Raw genomic sequence first — 13771 nt, 5'->3', positions numbered from 1 at the left:
AAATATCCACTGAATGATTTGAAGGAGAAACACTATGATGATACAACAATGAATTAGGGCCATTGTAGAGAAAAAAAAATATACGGAGCCGGGATAATATTCTGAGAAACAAACTCAGTGGTACATTTGCAAGAAAAATCCCACAAATTTATGAGAAAAAAATAGTTTCTCTTTCTTTTTTTGGCCAAGGAACCACATCGCTTCACTTTCCTGAATCTGAATTTTGGTTCCCAAGTTTTTTCTCATGAATTTGTGACTATATATAATCTATATATTATAATCTCAGAATTTTAGTTTTTTTTCCTGTAAATTTGCGACTTCATGATCTCAGAATCTGAGCTCTACTTTAATCTCAGAGAATATCTGAGTTTTTTTTCTCGTAAATTTACAACTTAAATCTTGGAAATACATTACCCGCTCCCCTGGCTATGTACATTTTTCCCCCTTCAATGGCCCTAATACTCTGTCATCAGTGGCGGTTCTGCCCATGTTGCCGCCCTGGGCGAAATTACTGCCTTGCGCCCTTCCTTGTTTTTTTTTTTTTTGGCGCTCGTGCCGCCCCCCACGTGACATGAAAAAATGCCGCCCCGGGCGGCTGCCCGGTTCGCCCGTGCCTAAAACCGCTACTGTCTGTCATAATGATGGACTTTGTTGTTCGTGGCGATAACTACCCTGACCATTTCCACGCTTCACACACATGCACTATAGAGCAAACCAAACACTGCAGCATCAACCGCAAATAAAACATCCAGCCAGCAGCTGCTCATCCTGCCATGTTATTTTAAGAGCTGTGAAAATCATTCATTTTATTGGTTTCATTTGAAGTGATCGTTTCAGATAAATCCACTTGGTGATGTAAGAACTGTAGAAGTTGGAGGAAGCAAAGCTCGTCCTCCAGTCCCAAAGGTCCCACGCTGAGAGCTGAGGTGATCTGTCATCTTTCCCACATTGACTTCAAAATGTGTAAGTCTGCGTCTTGATTTAACCTGAGAATGTTTGTGGCGAGACCCAAACAGCACCGAGTCCTCCCTTCCTCGGAGGAATCTCCTCCTTCGGCACCAGGATCGAAAGCTGCTCAAATCCTTTGATATTACAAAGAGAGTCTGTTTTGGTTTGCCAGCTGAACAGAGGAAGCTGGGACCAGCACCGACTTGCAGGCTGTGGCCGAGTCAGATCTTCCGCAGAGCTCCCAGAATGCACAGCAGCACAGCCGTGACCACCAGGACCCCGGCGATGAGTCCGATCCGAACCCACGGCAGAGTCTCCGACTGGGCCGAGTCAAGCTGATCCTCCTGCGTCCCTGTGATGACACAGTTTTTCAAATTAAAATGACAAATGAATACATATTCCACATTATCAGTCGCCCATTGGCCTAAAACTGGCTTTTCAATGATGCTCGGATGTTTTAGGCCTCGTCAGAATGTCTTGTGGGGATTAAGGTTCACAGAGAAGGAAACCACATGAACAACTCTGAAGGAAAGCATCAAGGTACCAGCTACCTAACAACATATTTTCTGCTTCAAGGCAGAAATTAAATCATCAGCGACTACCCTCTTTTCTGAAAATGCTATAGCCTAATACAGTGATTGGAATCTGACGATGTCGGGATGTTAGATGTTTAGCAGTGCACAGATGAGGCATCTAACTGTGAGATGCATCATTTGTCCACCTCGATAGACCAATCAGAGCAAAATAAGACAGATGCAGCTTTGGGAAAGTGATTTCTGTTCTTTGCACAAGTCAGAATCTGCTTATGAAAACCCTACATCTGGTCAAAGTCGCCTGCCATGCTTATTAAGAAACTGATGTTCAGCTCAACACGTAACCTGTGACTGATCTTCACTGTGACCCTAAACCTAAAACATAAAACACAATTTGAATGTTTTTTGCAACCTTTTTCTGTGGAAAACGATTAACAGTTCTAATTTTTGGCATACAAATTGTCAAATTTAAAGATAGTGAATATCAAATATTGCTGTCCAACCAAATCATAGTATCTCCATAATATCAACTTTTCAGAAAGTAAGGAAAACATTTTTAGTTTATCTAATTAGATTTGTGAAGGTTTCATAACCCTTAGTGTTGTAAAACTTTCTGAACCCATAGAGGAGCATGGAAATGCTCAAATTCAGCTAAAAACATGAAAATCAACAAAAGTGGAGATACAAGATTTTCATCCGACAGAGATGATATTGGGGCAGAAAATCTCAGCTGTAAGTGGTTCAATCCAAAAACATCAGCGTCGGTGTAAACTTCTAAAATCGGTTGAACCTTCCACAACTGAACGTTTTGTCTTTGACTTTGTGGTTTGACCAAGAGGTGAAAGTCATACCTTCGTCAGGGAACGACGTCACCGTTTCCTCCATGGCTTCCATCGGCTGTGACGAGGAGGAGGCTGCTATGGTGTCGTAAAATGACCATGAGATGACAAGTCAGGCTCTTGTGTGCAGTTTTAATGTCTAAGTTACATCAACGAGTTCATTCAGGCCGTATGTGGTTCAACACAAGCTCCAGTGTCCAGTAAACACATGATGGGTTTCAATAAAAAAACAGAAAAAACAAAAAAAAAAAAAACATATTTCATTCTGCTGAAAGGTATTCTGAACTGTGCTTTACCATTTGTTTTATTTTACACTATCACCTTGTCATTTTGTAAGAAAAAGTGTCACTTTATTTCTATGTATTTCTTTATTTCATTTTCTAGTAAACCTTTAAAACACATCATCAACACTGGACATTATGTGGACTCTGCAAGGCCAATATTACACCAGCATTTAAATATTGTTTGATTCAAAATTCATAAATATCCATATGTAAAAGCAAATGTGTTTAAAAGCAACATTTGACTTAAAAAAGACAAATGGATCATGGTTGTTTCATGAAATGTTCGGTAAAATTACTTTTTAATTTCACACATACCAGTTGTTATTACAAAAATTACCATTATTGCAGATTGGTGCATTCCAGATACACTCTCACTGAAATGATTTCTGGTCTTGCGGTGCGACTAAAAGGCAAGTGATGCATAAATATTTGAGTGGCTAAATATTAAATTTCACATCTATGTGTACATATGTAAAGGTGTTGAAAAGCAACACTTCACCTAATAAGACAAATAGAGCATGATTATATTATGAGAGACATCAGTGGAAACAGAGGCAAAGAAATATATTCATTATTAAGAAATCATTTACGTGATGTATTGGCTTAGATCTTGGCTTAAATGTTGCTTAAATGTTTCCTTAATTTTTAAAAGTGTAAACTGTGGTTGCCTGGCTGCTGCCAGTTATTGGAAGTGATCGTAATGATCTGTAGATTAATCATGTTTTTGTTGTTTTATAATCTCACAAGGGACGGGTCGCAAGACATGACACAAAAACAAATAAAATTCATTCATTCATTCATTACTGATTGAATTCGTCACCTCTTGTCTTGGCCACTCTGATGCTCTGTTGTATCCTGTTTTCTTTCTTTTTAAACATTAAGAAAAGCGAGTGGGTCACCTGGCTGTGGCTGGGTGGCGTCTCCCAGCAGCAGTGGAGTCGGATCAGGAGGCGACGCCGTGGTTTCAGCCTCAGTTTCGGTCGTCGCCCTTTCTGTCCAAACTGAGGCGTCCAGCCGGGTCGACGCATTCGTCCAGGTCTCTGTTACGGTCTCTGTCTCGTTATGGTAGAGGACGGTTTCTGTCTCGTTATGGTAGAGGACGGTTTCTGTCTCGTTATGGTAGAGGACGGTTTCTGTCTCGTTATGGTAGAGGACGGTTTCTGTCTCGTTTGGGTAGAGGACGGTGTCTGTCTCGTTATGGTAGAGGACGGTGTCTGTCTCGTTGAGGTAGAAGCCTGTAAGAAAATAAAAGGACATGGTCTTGTCTGTTATCCTGAACTACTGTGTCACACTGTATGCTGCACTGGAAACCTCTAATAAGCAAAGAGCGTGATTTCTGATTTCTGTTTTTCATATTAATGTTATTTGCCAAAGGTTTAAAGAGTTAAAAATACACTAAAGATCAAACCCTCATTTATCAGTTACAAAGAGAAGTTTAATTTACCGGAAAGCTGATTGATTGACTAACTCAGCCGATTATTTACTGAGTTAATCGCCTGCTGAGTCCTGCAATGTGTGGGTTTGCACATTAAAAGACTCAATGACAAGGGACTGCAGAGTTGTCGAGACATTGAAGTTGGAGAGTTGGAGGTAGGGCTGATGAATTGACTAAATTGATTGATGTGAATTTATGTTTTAATTCAATGCATTCGATGTATGTCATAAGGTTGTAACAGTCACTGAGTGGTGTGTAAAACAAGCAACGATTCCCTCATCACACATACAACATGCACAAATCACCAATCACATGATCATGTCTGCAAAATTCCCATTAGTTAGTAGTTACGTTAGTGAAAAAACAAGAAAAATGAAGAAAAAAGTGAAGAAAAAAAAGCAAGATCTTATTTTTTGACCATATAGCCCAGGTCTAATCGGAGGTGAAGCAGTTTCCAAAATAAAAGCTGCAATCGTGCGCCCTCTGTATTTGTAGGATAGTACAGAAAAAAGGCTCTTGTAAAAATAGAAGTACTGCTTTAACTCCTCTCCTCAAGCAAAAGTGAAAAGTACAAGCTCTGGAATGTCCTCATGTACTCTGAGGGGCATTTCTACAGCCGTTTTTTTTTTTTTTTTCAACAACTGGCTGTTTCTGTTAATTGCTGCTTTTAATCTGCTCTGTCGCCAGTGTCAGCTGGCTCACTTTCTATTCCCTATCTATTGCCTAAATCAGACGTGATATCTTGTGATGATGGGCAAGTGAAGGCAATCCATCAAACGGTACAAGGATGTAGTCGTCTGCATATAAGATTCAGCAACCTCAACCATCACTACTGCCATAATGACTGATGATAATAATATTTAGGGTTAAATACCAGTATGAGTGGGTCCTGTTCCCAGCACAGTTAACGTGACGCTCTCTGGAATTCCAGGCTTGGGATCATCAGAAGGCCTGAAAGATAAACGATGGTTATCCTGTTGCAGTGTCATTTGTCTTTCTCATGAGATCATGGCAATTTTATAAGTTTTGTGGTGGATGTTACTGTGTTTAGTGAGCGTTTATTTCAACAGGGTTGCAAAATCAGAACAGGGAGTAAATTAAAGTGAAAATCTGCCTCCTCTGCTGGTGTGGAAGAGGGAGGAAATCACAAAATTCAAAGCAGGTCTGCACAACATTGTAGCTCCACCAATTTCTTTTGTAGTTTCAGATCATGTGATGCCCCAATGAGTTATTCAAGAAAAAGATTATTATTGTTATATGTCAAATGTTTTTGGTTGAAAGGTTTGCCGTTGCAGAAACTGGTGGTGCGAGAATGTTGTGTGGACTTACTTTTGAACCGAGAGCAGCCCCCAGCACTCGCCTGGTGGTGTACAGACAGCGGTACTCTGCGTGGTCGTGGATCAGCACCGGACTGATGATCAGACCAAAATCCTCCATGGTGTCCGGAGTCCAGACGGTGAAGCGTGATGGATGATCGGCAGCGATCTGCACATGGCCCTGTGTGAACCGAGAAGAGGTGAGTATGGCCATTTTGTTTAACTTTCTACCTGTAGAAAATTATCACTCATATAAACACCAGCTGGATACTGTGTGAGAGGAATTAACAGTGAGCTTGACAGAAAACTCCACTTTCTGTTTTACACTGTTAGATGTCAACTTCAAGTCTCCTCTCCACCCAAAAATGTGTTTTTCTAACATTCCTGTCTCCTAAAGTGTCTGACTTTGACTTTAATGACTTGCATCTGGTCAAAGTTTGTCCCTAGAGTGGTGTTTTCACACTCCTCAGCTGAAAGTGGAGGTGTGTGTGCACTGCACGCCCCTATAATCTGAGATTCAGACGAGCCCTGGGCCAGGGCTCGTCACTGTGACAGCCTTTGTACAGGTTATTTATTGTATTTCTGAAAATTTTTAATCAAATTTGCACATTAGAACATCACAGGGCAATATCGAGCAACATGCACAAGATAACAGACAAAACTGTACCACTGTGTAAAATGATGGAAATTCATCAGAATATGAACACAAGGCTATTTAGGTGCCCGTCTCTGCAGCACCTGGTCAAGTGAAGCGATCGTGTTGCCGTCTTTGGTCCACCAGACGTGCAGGTCCTCGTAGGCCTGACCTTTAGAGATGTGGATGTAGCACGGCAGCAGCACCGAGTCGCCCAGCCACGCCGCCTGGATGCGCTCGGGCTGCGGGTCTGCAGGGGAGGGCAGGAGGGAAGAATAGGAATAATGTCTTTTTATAAATTTTCTAACTGGGCTGACTTGTGGTGGGCTAACTCTTTGAAACTCAGCAGGCAATGGCTCCTCTCAACAAAATGTACTTTTTTAAACGGATTTATTTATTTTTATTTTATTTTATTTTATTTTTTTGGTTTATTTATAGGTTTATGCCAATTGTCTTGGGAATTTGTGATTTGTAAAATGTAGCTTAAAGGTTTTTTTTTGTGTGTGTGTTTTATTTGTGTTATTTTTTTGGTAATTTAATTTCAAATATATCATGTCTTTGAAAGAAATCAAGTGAAATTGAATCAGGCTTCAAAGGGTTAAGTTACAGGGAAATTAATCTGATGTCCTAATCTGAATTATGATACTTCAGCCATGTGATACAAATGTAATAATGCAAGAATTATCAGCCTGAAAATGATTTTGTACAGTTGTGAAATACCTCGCACATACACATCCCTCTACATTATTCCCATTTAATTTTCAAATATATGTTTTTAAAAGCAATCCAGTGAATTTTCTCACGGTTCAAAAGGTTTACATTGCAGTGAAATTAATCTGATATCTGAATTCTGAAATCTCAGCCATGCAATTCACTTCATTTTTAACAGAAACACAGATGCAGCAACTTCACATTTTTTGTCTTTTTTGTGCGATACCTCCACCATTAACGTTGATTCTGACTCTGATCTATTGTTGTGAAGCCACTCAGCCCTAAAGGAAACTTCCACTCAACTACAGCAAAGACCCAAACGAAGCTGACGTGGAGGTTGACGATGTTTCTGTGGCGATGCTCTTCTCTCTCTCTCTCTCTCCACACTGCTCACCGTTCACTTGGAGCCAAACGGTGGATATGGTGCGTCTTCCTCTCCAGATGCACTCGTACGTGTTGGCGTCTCGCAACATCGCTCGGTCCAGCACCAGCGACCAGTCGCCTTCCTGGAGCCGGTCGTCGGAGGCCAGCTGGGTCCGGCCCTGCGAGCAACACAACAGGGTTTTCAAACACAAACCCCCACTCTCTCCTGCTTCTCTGCACAGTTCAAATGTCTTCCCGCACTTAGTTTTCCTCTCTAGGTCAGTTTTAGTCAACTATTATAACCTTGCTTCTTTAGGTCTGACTCAACCTGCAGCCTGACATTCAAATTCAGCTGACAGCTAGTTTGAAGCTAAAGTACCAGATTATGCATTACTTTATTTATTAATTCATTCATTTATGTTGTGAGATAAGGGATGAAATTAACAGTGGTTGTGGGAAATGAACTTAAGATCCAAATTAGGGCTGAACAATTAATCGGCCAAGTGTGAAGGAGCTGCAATTTTCTCGTAAAGGTAAAATGTGTGACTAAATATTGTTGTAAATGAGGAATTATGGTGCTACAGGGATACCATGGGCTGCAAATTGTGTTTTCAAGATGTAAAAAAACATGTTTGTTTGACCCCAGCAAGAATCTCACATCATCTCTTTCACAGATTTTGCAGTGAAAATGAAAATTATGCGGCAAAAATCAACATTCTTACTACTTGTACTGTCTTATACTGGCTTCAGCTCCTGTTAAGTGAAATGAGATTAACTGCTTTTGGTTTACGTACATGAACCTGAAAATATTTCTGTGTTCTGGTTAGCTGTCCCTCTACACATAGAATAGAATAGAACTAATCAGCACCAAACCAAACTACCCACTGTTTTCAGCTGTATCTCAACCAAACCACCGAGCCGGACCTAATTTAAAACCCAACCAAACTACTCAAGAGCCAAAGCGAACCTCGTAGCCCCTGCCCTCGACCAGCTCCCCTCCCTGGATGAAGGCCACATCCTCGCCTATGGCCTCCCATCGAAACTCCCCTTCTCCCCCGACATCGCCCTCCTTCTCCTCCTCCTGCAGGTAGGCTGAACCGTTACAGGGCAAGACGGCCGAGGCCCCGTACTCCACCTGGAGGCTGATGATTAGTGGTGTTGGAGAAGCTGGGATGAAGAAAAGAAAAAAAAGAGTGATATCAGTTAGGCAAGTCCTGAGAAATATTTGAAATTCAGCCATTCTCTTCTGGGGTAGAGGGACAGTTATAGGACAAGACGGACGGCCTTCTTGTAGAGGAGATGATGGAGGAAGAGAAGAGAGAGGAGGACAAAGAAAGGAGGAAATATTATAGTTTGCAGGAGAGAGAAAGGGATGGGAGGCATCCTTACAATTTGTGTCATTCACATATAGCCATATTTGATTTACTTCATATTGGAGAAGAACTCCATTCCCAGGAGATGGTGCAGCAGGTGATGAAGCTCCACATCACAAAAAGCACAACTAAAAATGTTAAAATCACATTTATCTCTATACAAACTGGGCAAAATGACCACTGACAGACTCTTTAATTTTAGCAGCACACTAACATATGTATGAGCTGCTCGCTGAGCTCGTGTGAGGTGACATGGCATAAAGTGACGCCCCTCTCTTCCCACTCCCAAGGCCCTGCCCTACTTGCTTTCCCAGCTATGCAACCACAGCTTCACCAAACTCAATTTTTTCCTGATTCACAGTCAAAGAGGCACATTCAGTCACTACTCCTGCAAACAAATAAATCCTTAATACAAAGTGTCTACATGCTACTCAGACCAGGTGGAAGAATACACAACAGTATCATCTGAGTACTCCTCGCAGTTTTTGACTCCAGAGAGGACAGTGTTCATTTTTAACCTCTGGACAGTGGAGAGAACATTTCTTAACGGTGCGTGGCAACGAATGAGATTACATATAGGCTATCACTTTTGCCGACCCTGACAGGTAAGACAGGAGTTGCTTTAAAATTTCCAAAGTTTGGGTTTCTCCAAGCGCACACGGAACTGAAGTGGGCGGATAACGCAGCCCACCCTCCTCGGGACCGAATGCGGAGGACACCGCAGCCGCCACAGGAAAAACACGTCATGTGGACTTGGCACCCACACGGGACTTTTTCTTCCTCTCCAGTCGTTTTATTACATCGTTGGTATCGCTTAGTTCTTGTTGAACCCAATAGCTACTGACCACAACACTTGGCTTTTTTAAATTATATTTTTGTATTCATTTATTTTTTAGACTGTGCAGTGTGCAGCCTCTCCCTGACGGACCTCAAGGCCGGGCGCGTCTGCAAGCCACCTGTCCCGCGGCACACCGTGTTCCCCAAAACACCCTCAGCCAGACCAAAACCAAAAGACTCCCTGCGTGGTTTCACGACTGGCAAACAGTAGCAGAGGCAGACCGTCATCCCACCCCCACTACAGTGTTTGACTCATCGCAGTACGCTGGGAGCATCGATTTCAACTTCTGATGAATCTCTCCAGTGCGCCTTGGCTCTCTGGGTGATGCGCACTGGGTGACTCTGACATCACCGTGCCCGGAAATGTTGGACATAAAATTAGACTCTTGATCAGTCCGGATGTGCTTCGGCAACCCAGAGGTGGAGAAAAAAAAAAAATCTCACCCAGGGCTTTCAACACCGCTGTAGCCCTCAGTGTGCGCAATGGGACGGCCTCAGGAAAGCGTGGCTGCGCACATGATGGTCTGCAAATATCGGTGCCCAGACTTTGTTTTGGCAAAGGATCGACACAGTCTGACATGTCCAAAGGACTGGCCAATTACCGGGATGGGATGTAAAGGAGCCGAAGGAATAACCTGGTGTTTTTTTTTTTTGTTTTTTTTGATGTGCAAAATTTGGCAACATCGGATTTCAACCCGACACATCGCTTCCCAACACAAAGCCACCGAACACACCGCTTCCGACACATCGCTTCCTGACACACCGCTCTCCGCCTCCCGTCACACTGCCTCCCGCCTCCCGGCACAACGCCACCCGACACACCGCCTCCCGCCAAACCGCTTCCAGACATAACACCTCCAGACATAGGCTACTGCCTCCCGACACACTGCCTCCTGCCTCCCAACACACCGCTTCCCGACACAACGCCTCCCGACACAACGCCACCGGACACACCGCTTCCCGACACAACACCACCGGACACAACGCTTTCCGCCTTCCTACCACTTTGCGCCTCCAACACACCGCTTCCCGACACACCTCCTCCCGACACATCACCTCCTGCCTCTTGATACACCGCTTCCCGACACACTGCCTCCCGACCTATCACCTCCCGCCTCCGGACACACCGCTCCCAACACAACACCACCGGACACACCGCCTCCTGACACACCGCTTTCCGCCTTCTGACCACTTTGCGCCTCCCGACACACTGCCTCCCGACACACTGCCTCCCGCCTCCCGGCATAACGCCACCTGACACACCGCCTCCCGCCAAACCGTTTCCAGACACAACACCTCCCGACATAGGCTACTGCTTCCCGACACACTGCCTCCCGACACATCGCTGCCCGCTTCCCGACACACCTCCTCCCGATACATCACCTCCCCCCTCTCGATACACCGCTTCCTGACACACTGCCTCCCGACACATCACCTCCCGACACAGTGCCTCCTGATACACCGCCACCCGCCACATCACCTCCCGCCTCCGGACACCGCTTCCCGACACAACGCCTCCCAACACACCACTTCCTGACAAAGGTTTATTTTTCAGTTTACAGAGAAAAAAGATGGTAGGAAACCAAACGTCAGGGTGAACACAGCCAAGATAACAAACAAAACAAGGTCTGATGATCAAACCTAACTTAGGCTGGGCCTACCTATTAAACAAACAAACAAAAGTACAGGTCTCTCACCTGGCTGCCTAAAATAAAATAGGAGATAAAATAACATTAAAAAGGGTAGGCTAATCAAAAGAAAAGGCTTGTCACTGCAACCCGGACTGTCCTAAAGTTTGTCACCATTTATCTGTTACATTATGTGCGCCACAGCGCCACCCGCAGGTAGGGAGGATGAACAACAAAAATACACTCGTACAAAATAAATGACTTTGGGTCGCGACAGGCGAGTTGAATCTGCTGCTTTCAAAACTGATTTTTAGCAGCTTATGGCCTACAATTAGACCTGCTTAAGGTACATACCAGTTAAAATCATTTTTGCACAGGCCTATATTTAAATGCTATCTCCAGTATTATAGGCCCTAGGCTATATCATGTTGCTGGAATTGGATGGATGCTACCACATATCTTGTACCTCAGTTTGCCAGAAATGTGTCATTTAAATAACTAATAAACATCACATTTGGAAAAATTCTGTAGAGATAAATTCATTTATTTTATTGTGTTTTATTCCAGTTTGAGTCAGTTTCATAAATGATGGGTCTAATGTTTAATTTAATTTAATTTCACAAGGAAAGGAGGAACAATAAACAGAAAATAAAGCAATATTGTTAACAAACTATAAATACATATATGAAAAATGCATGCTGCTGCAGTTTCATGTGTTTACTCTGAGCATCTCTCCAAATGTCTTTGACAGAGAGGAAATGAGGACTCACCAGTGCAGACGTCTCCGTGCTGAAGGCCCAGCAACATCACCAAAACACCAAAAGGTAACATTTTCTCCCTGTCCAGCAAAATGCAGAAACAAAATTCATTGTAGCCTAATTCTAAAAAAAAAAAAAAACAAAAAACAAATGCGCCATATCAAAGAAATCATTTTTATAGATTCCAAATAGTTGAAAATTGCCGGAGTTACACCGACATGTTTAAATGGGTAACACATCATCATACATGGCCCACTGTTTGCAAAGCACGTTGTTCATAATTTGGTTATGCCAAACTTCCATTCAAAACAGCGGTAATTTAAGGTTTTCTCGTTTATTAGTAAATATGTGTAACTCCGCAAAACAAATGCAATACATTTTCTAAATTGTCAAGATCTACTCTTACTTTCGGCATTATACAATCCAACAAAAAACATTATATCGTTGAAATTTCAACTTTTACCACCGATTCACCTGTTGCCCTCACCATCTTGTTGCGCCTAAAACTGTCCACACTGTGAGGGAGGGCAGAGCGGTGTGAACCAGCTGTGAAAGTTGAACATTTACTGCAGTACACATCGCTTTATATACAACATTATGCCGAAGTGATGAGCAGCTCATACTGAATCAAAATCCATCCCGAGTCATGAGTTATGAGGAACTTTGATGGTAAGCGGGGCGATATTAACACTACTCGATTTTTTTAAATGAAATTTGGCATGATGTCGCTGCACAAGACGGATCGGGGCTGAAACAAACGACGGTCTTCTTACCGGATAACGGAGCTATCAGCAGATTAAACCGATCCACGGAGGCGGGACGAGGCCGGCAGTGGTGATGCCAAGGCCCCGGGTGTTTTAACTAAGATAGCAGATGTGTACTGTCACTTCTCGGTTACAAGTTTGGCATTAAATCAGAGCTGCGAGAGATGCTGCCTTCATGGATTATCGGAAACACCAACTTTACGTCTGAGCAGGCATCAATAGGCCTAACTAATAATAAAAACGATCCATTTATTATAGCTGTTATTAATTACTTAGTTATTTATTATAGTTACATGTGACCTGTTATGCATGGCTATGAGGAATCAGGACATAATCAACCCACCTTGCAGATAAAAGTCAAACGTTTTCTCAAAAGTCTGTTAATCCTGAAGCATTTGCTCGTTCGGTTTGACGTTGAACCTCTAAAAAAACTGAAAACTAAACATAAGCTGGATTCCTCCTGTCCATGTCCGTCTGTCAAATGCCTGCTGGGTGGTCACCAAGCTGACAACAGCTGCAAGCAGACCTGCTATTCAACCTCGGCTCTAATTGCAGTGTTTAAAAAATAATAATAGTGTAACACGCAACAAATTAATTAAGACATGCAGCATTAAACATTAAGTGAGCATCTCCCGTCAGAAAAGCACTGCAATGCGCCGACGAGTCGTAGGTATGACTCTTTTTAAGAGGCTGCAGGACTTTACGAGGACACGTTGAAGGCAGCACGGGACACCGGCAGCGCTAAATTAGCGACCCGCGCGCTGGAATCAGACACCGGGAGGCACGCGGCGCGGGCATCTCCCTTATACATACCGGGGGAGCTTAGGGGGGCACGCGGAGCAGCGGGGGCGCGCATCCTGGCACTTAATGTGACAGTATGTAACACTATGTAACAATATGTAACACTATGTAGCGAACTGTATAAACATATTTCACATATTGATCAGGAAGATAAATGCATTTATTTAACTTTAATGCTTAATCAGAACGTGATTGAAACTGACATATAAATCTTATTTTCTGATTTTCATTAGAGTTCATATGATGCCCATTCCTCAGTTTAGTGTTTTTATTTTCTATTAAAAATATTTGCATGTTTGCATATATGAGGGCCCCCTCCTGAGAGTGTGCAGGACACAGATTAGGATGTTGCCATGTAGTTCAGATCAGTTTTCTGAAATGCTAGACGGCAGACAGCTCGTGCTCCCAGTATGGGAGCTTTCACCACACGTGAACATCCACCCTGATGCATTCAAGTTCCAAGAGAAAGACAGAATGTGCAACATTTTAGACTAAAAAAAGTGTCCACTCAGGTGGTGAATAGGCTACTAGTCTACTACAAAAAATG

General features: G+C 43.0%; 1 protein-coding gene and 1 long non-coding RNA gene across 2 annotated transcripts; both read right to left on the bottom strand.

Moving 5' to 3' along the window:
* Positions 1 to 681: 681 nt before the first annotated feature.
* On the bottom strand, positions 682 to 8112 carry LOC115375388 (uncharacterized). The gene is made up of 8 exons (XM_030074795.1): positions 8031 to 8112; positions 7095 to 7242; positions 6094 to 6239; positions 5400 to 5536; positions 4914 to 4990; positions 3504 to 3839; positions 2333 to 2398; positions 682 to 1300 (listed from the first exon to the last, which is right to left on the bottom strand). Exons 2-8 carry the CDS (start codon positions 7171 to 7173, stop codon positions 1170 to 1172), a joined length of 972 nt encoding a protein of 323 aa, XP_029930655.1. The 5' UTR covers positions 7174 to 7242; positions 8031 to 8112; the 3' UTR covers positions 682 to 1169.
* Positions 8113 to 8127: 15 nt separating this feature from the next.
* LOC115375399 (uncharacterized) lies at positions 8128 to 12564 on the bottom strand. The gene is made up of 3 exons (XR_003929710.1): positions 12433 to 12564; positions 11672 to 11739; positions 8128 to 8230 (listed from the first exon to the last, which is right to left on the bottom strand). It is a non-coding gene; the product is annotated as an uncharacterized LOC115375399 (long non-coding RNA).
* Between the last annotated feature and the right edge of the window lie 1207 nt (positions 12565 to 13771).

Source organism: Myripristis murdjan, chromosome 2 (genome assembly GCF_902150065.1).
Source record: "Myripristis murdjan chromosome 2, fMyrMur1.1, whole genome shotgun sequence".
NCBI lineage: Eukaryota > Metazoa > Chordata > Actinopteri > Holocentriformes > Holocentridae > Myripristis > Myripristis murdjan.
This window is presented reverse-complemented; position numbering and strand designations above follow the sequence as displayed.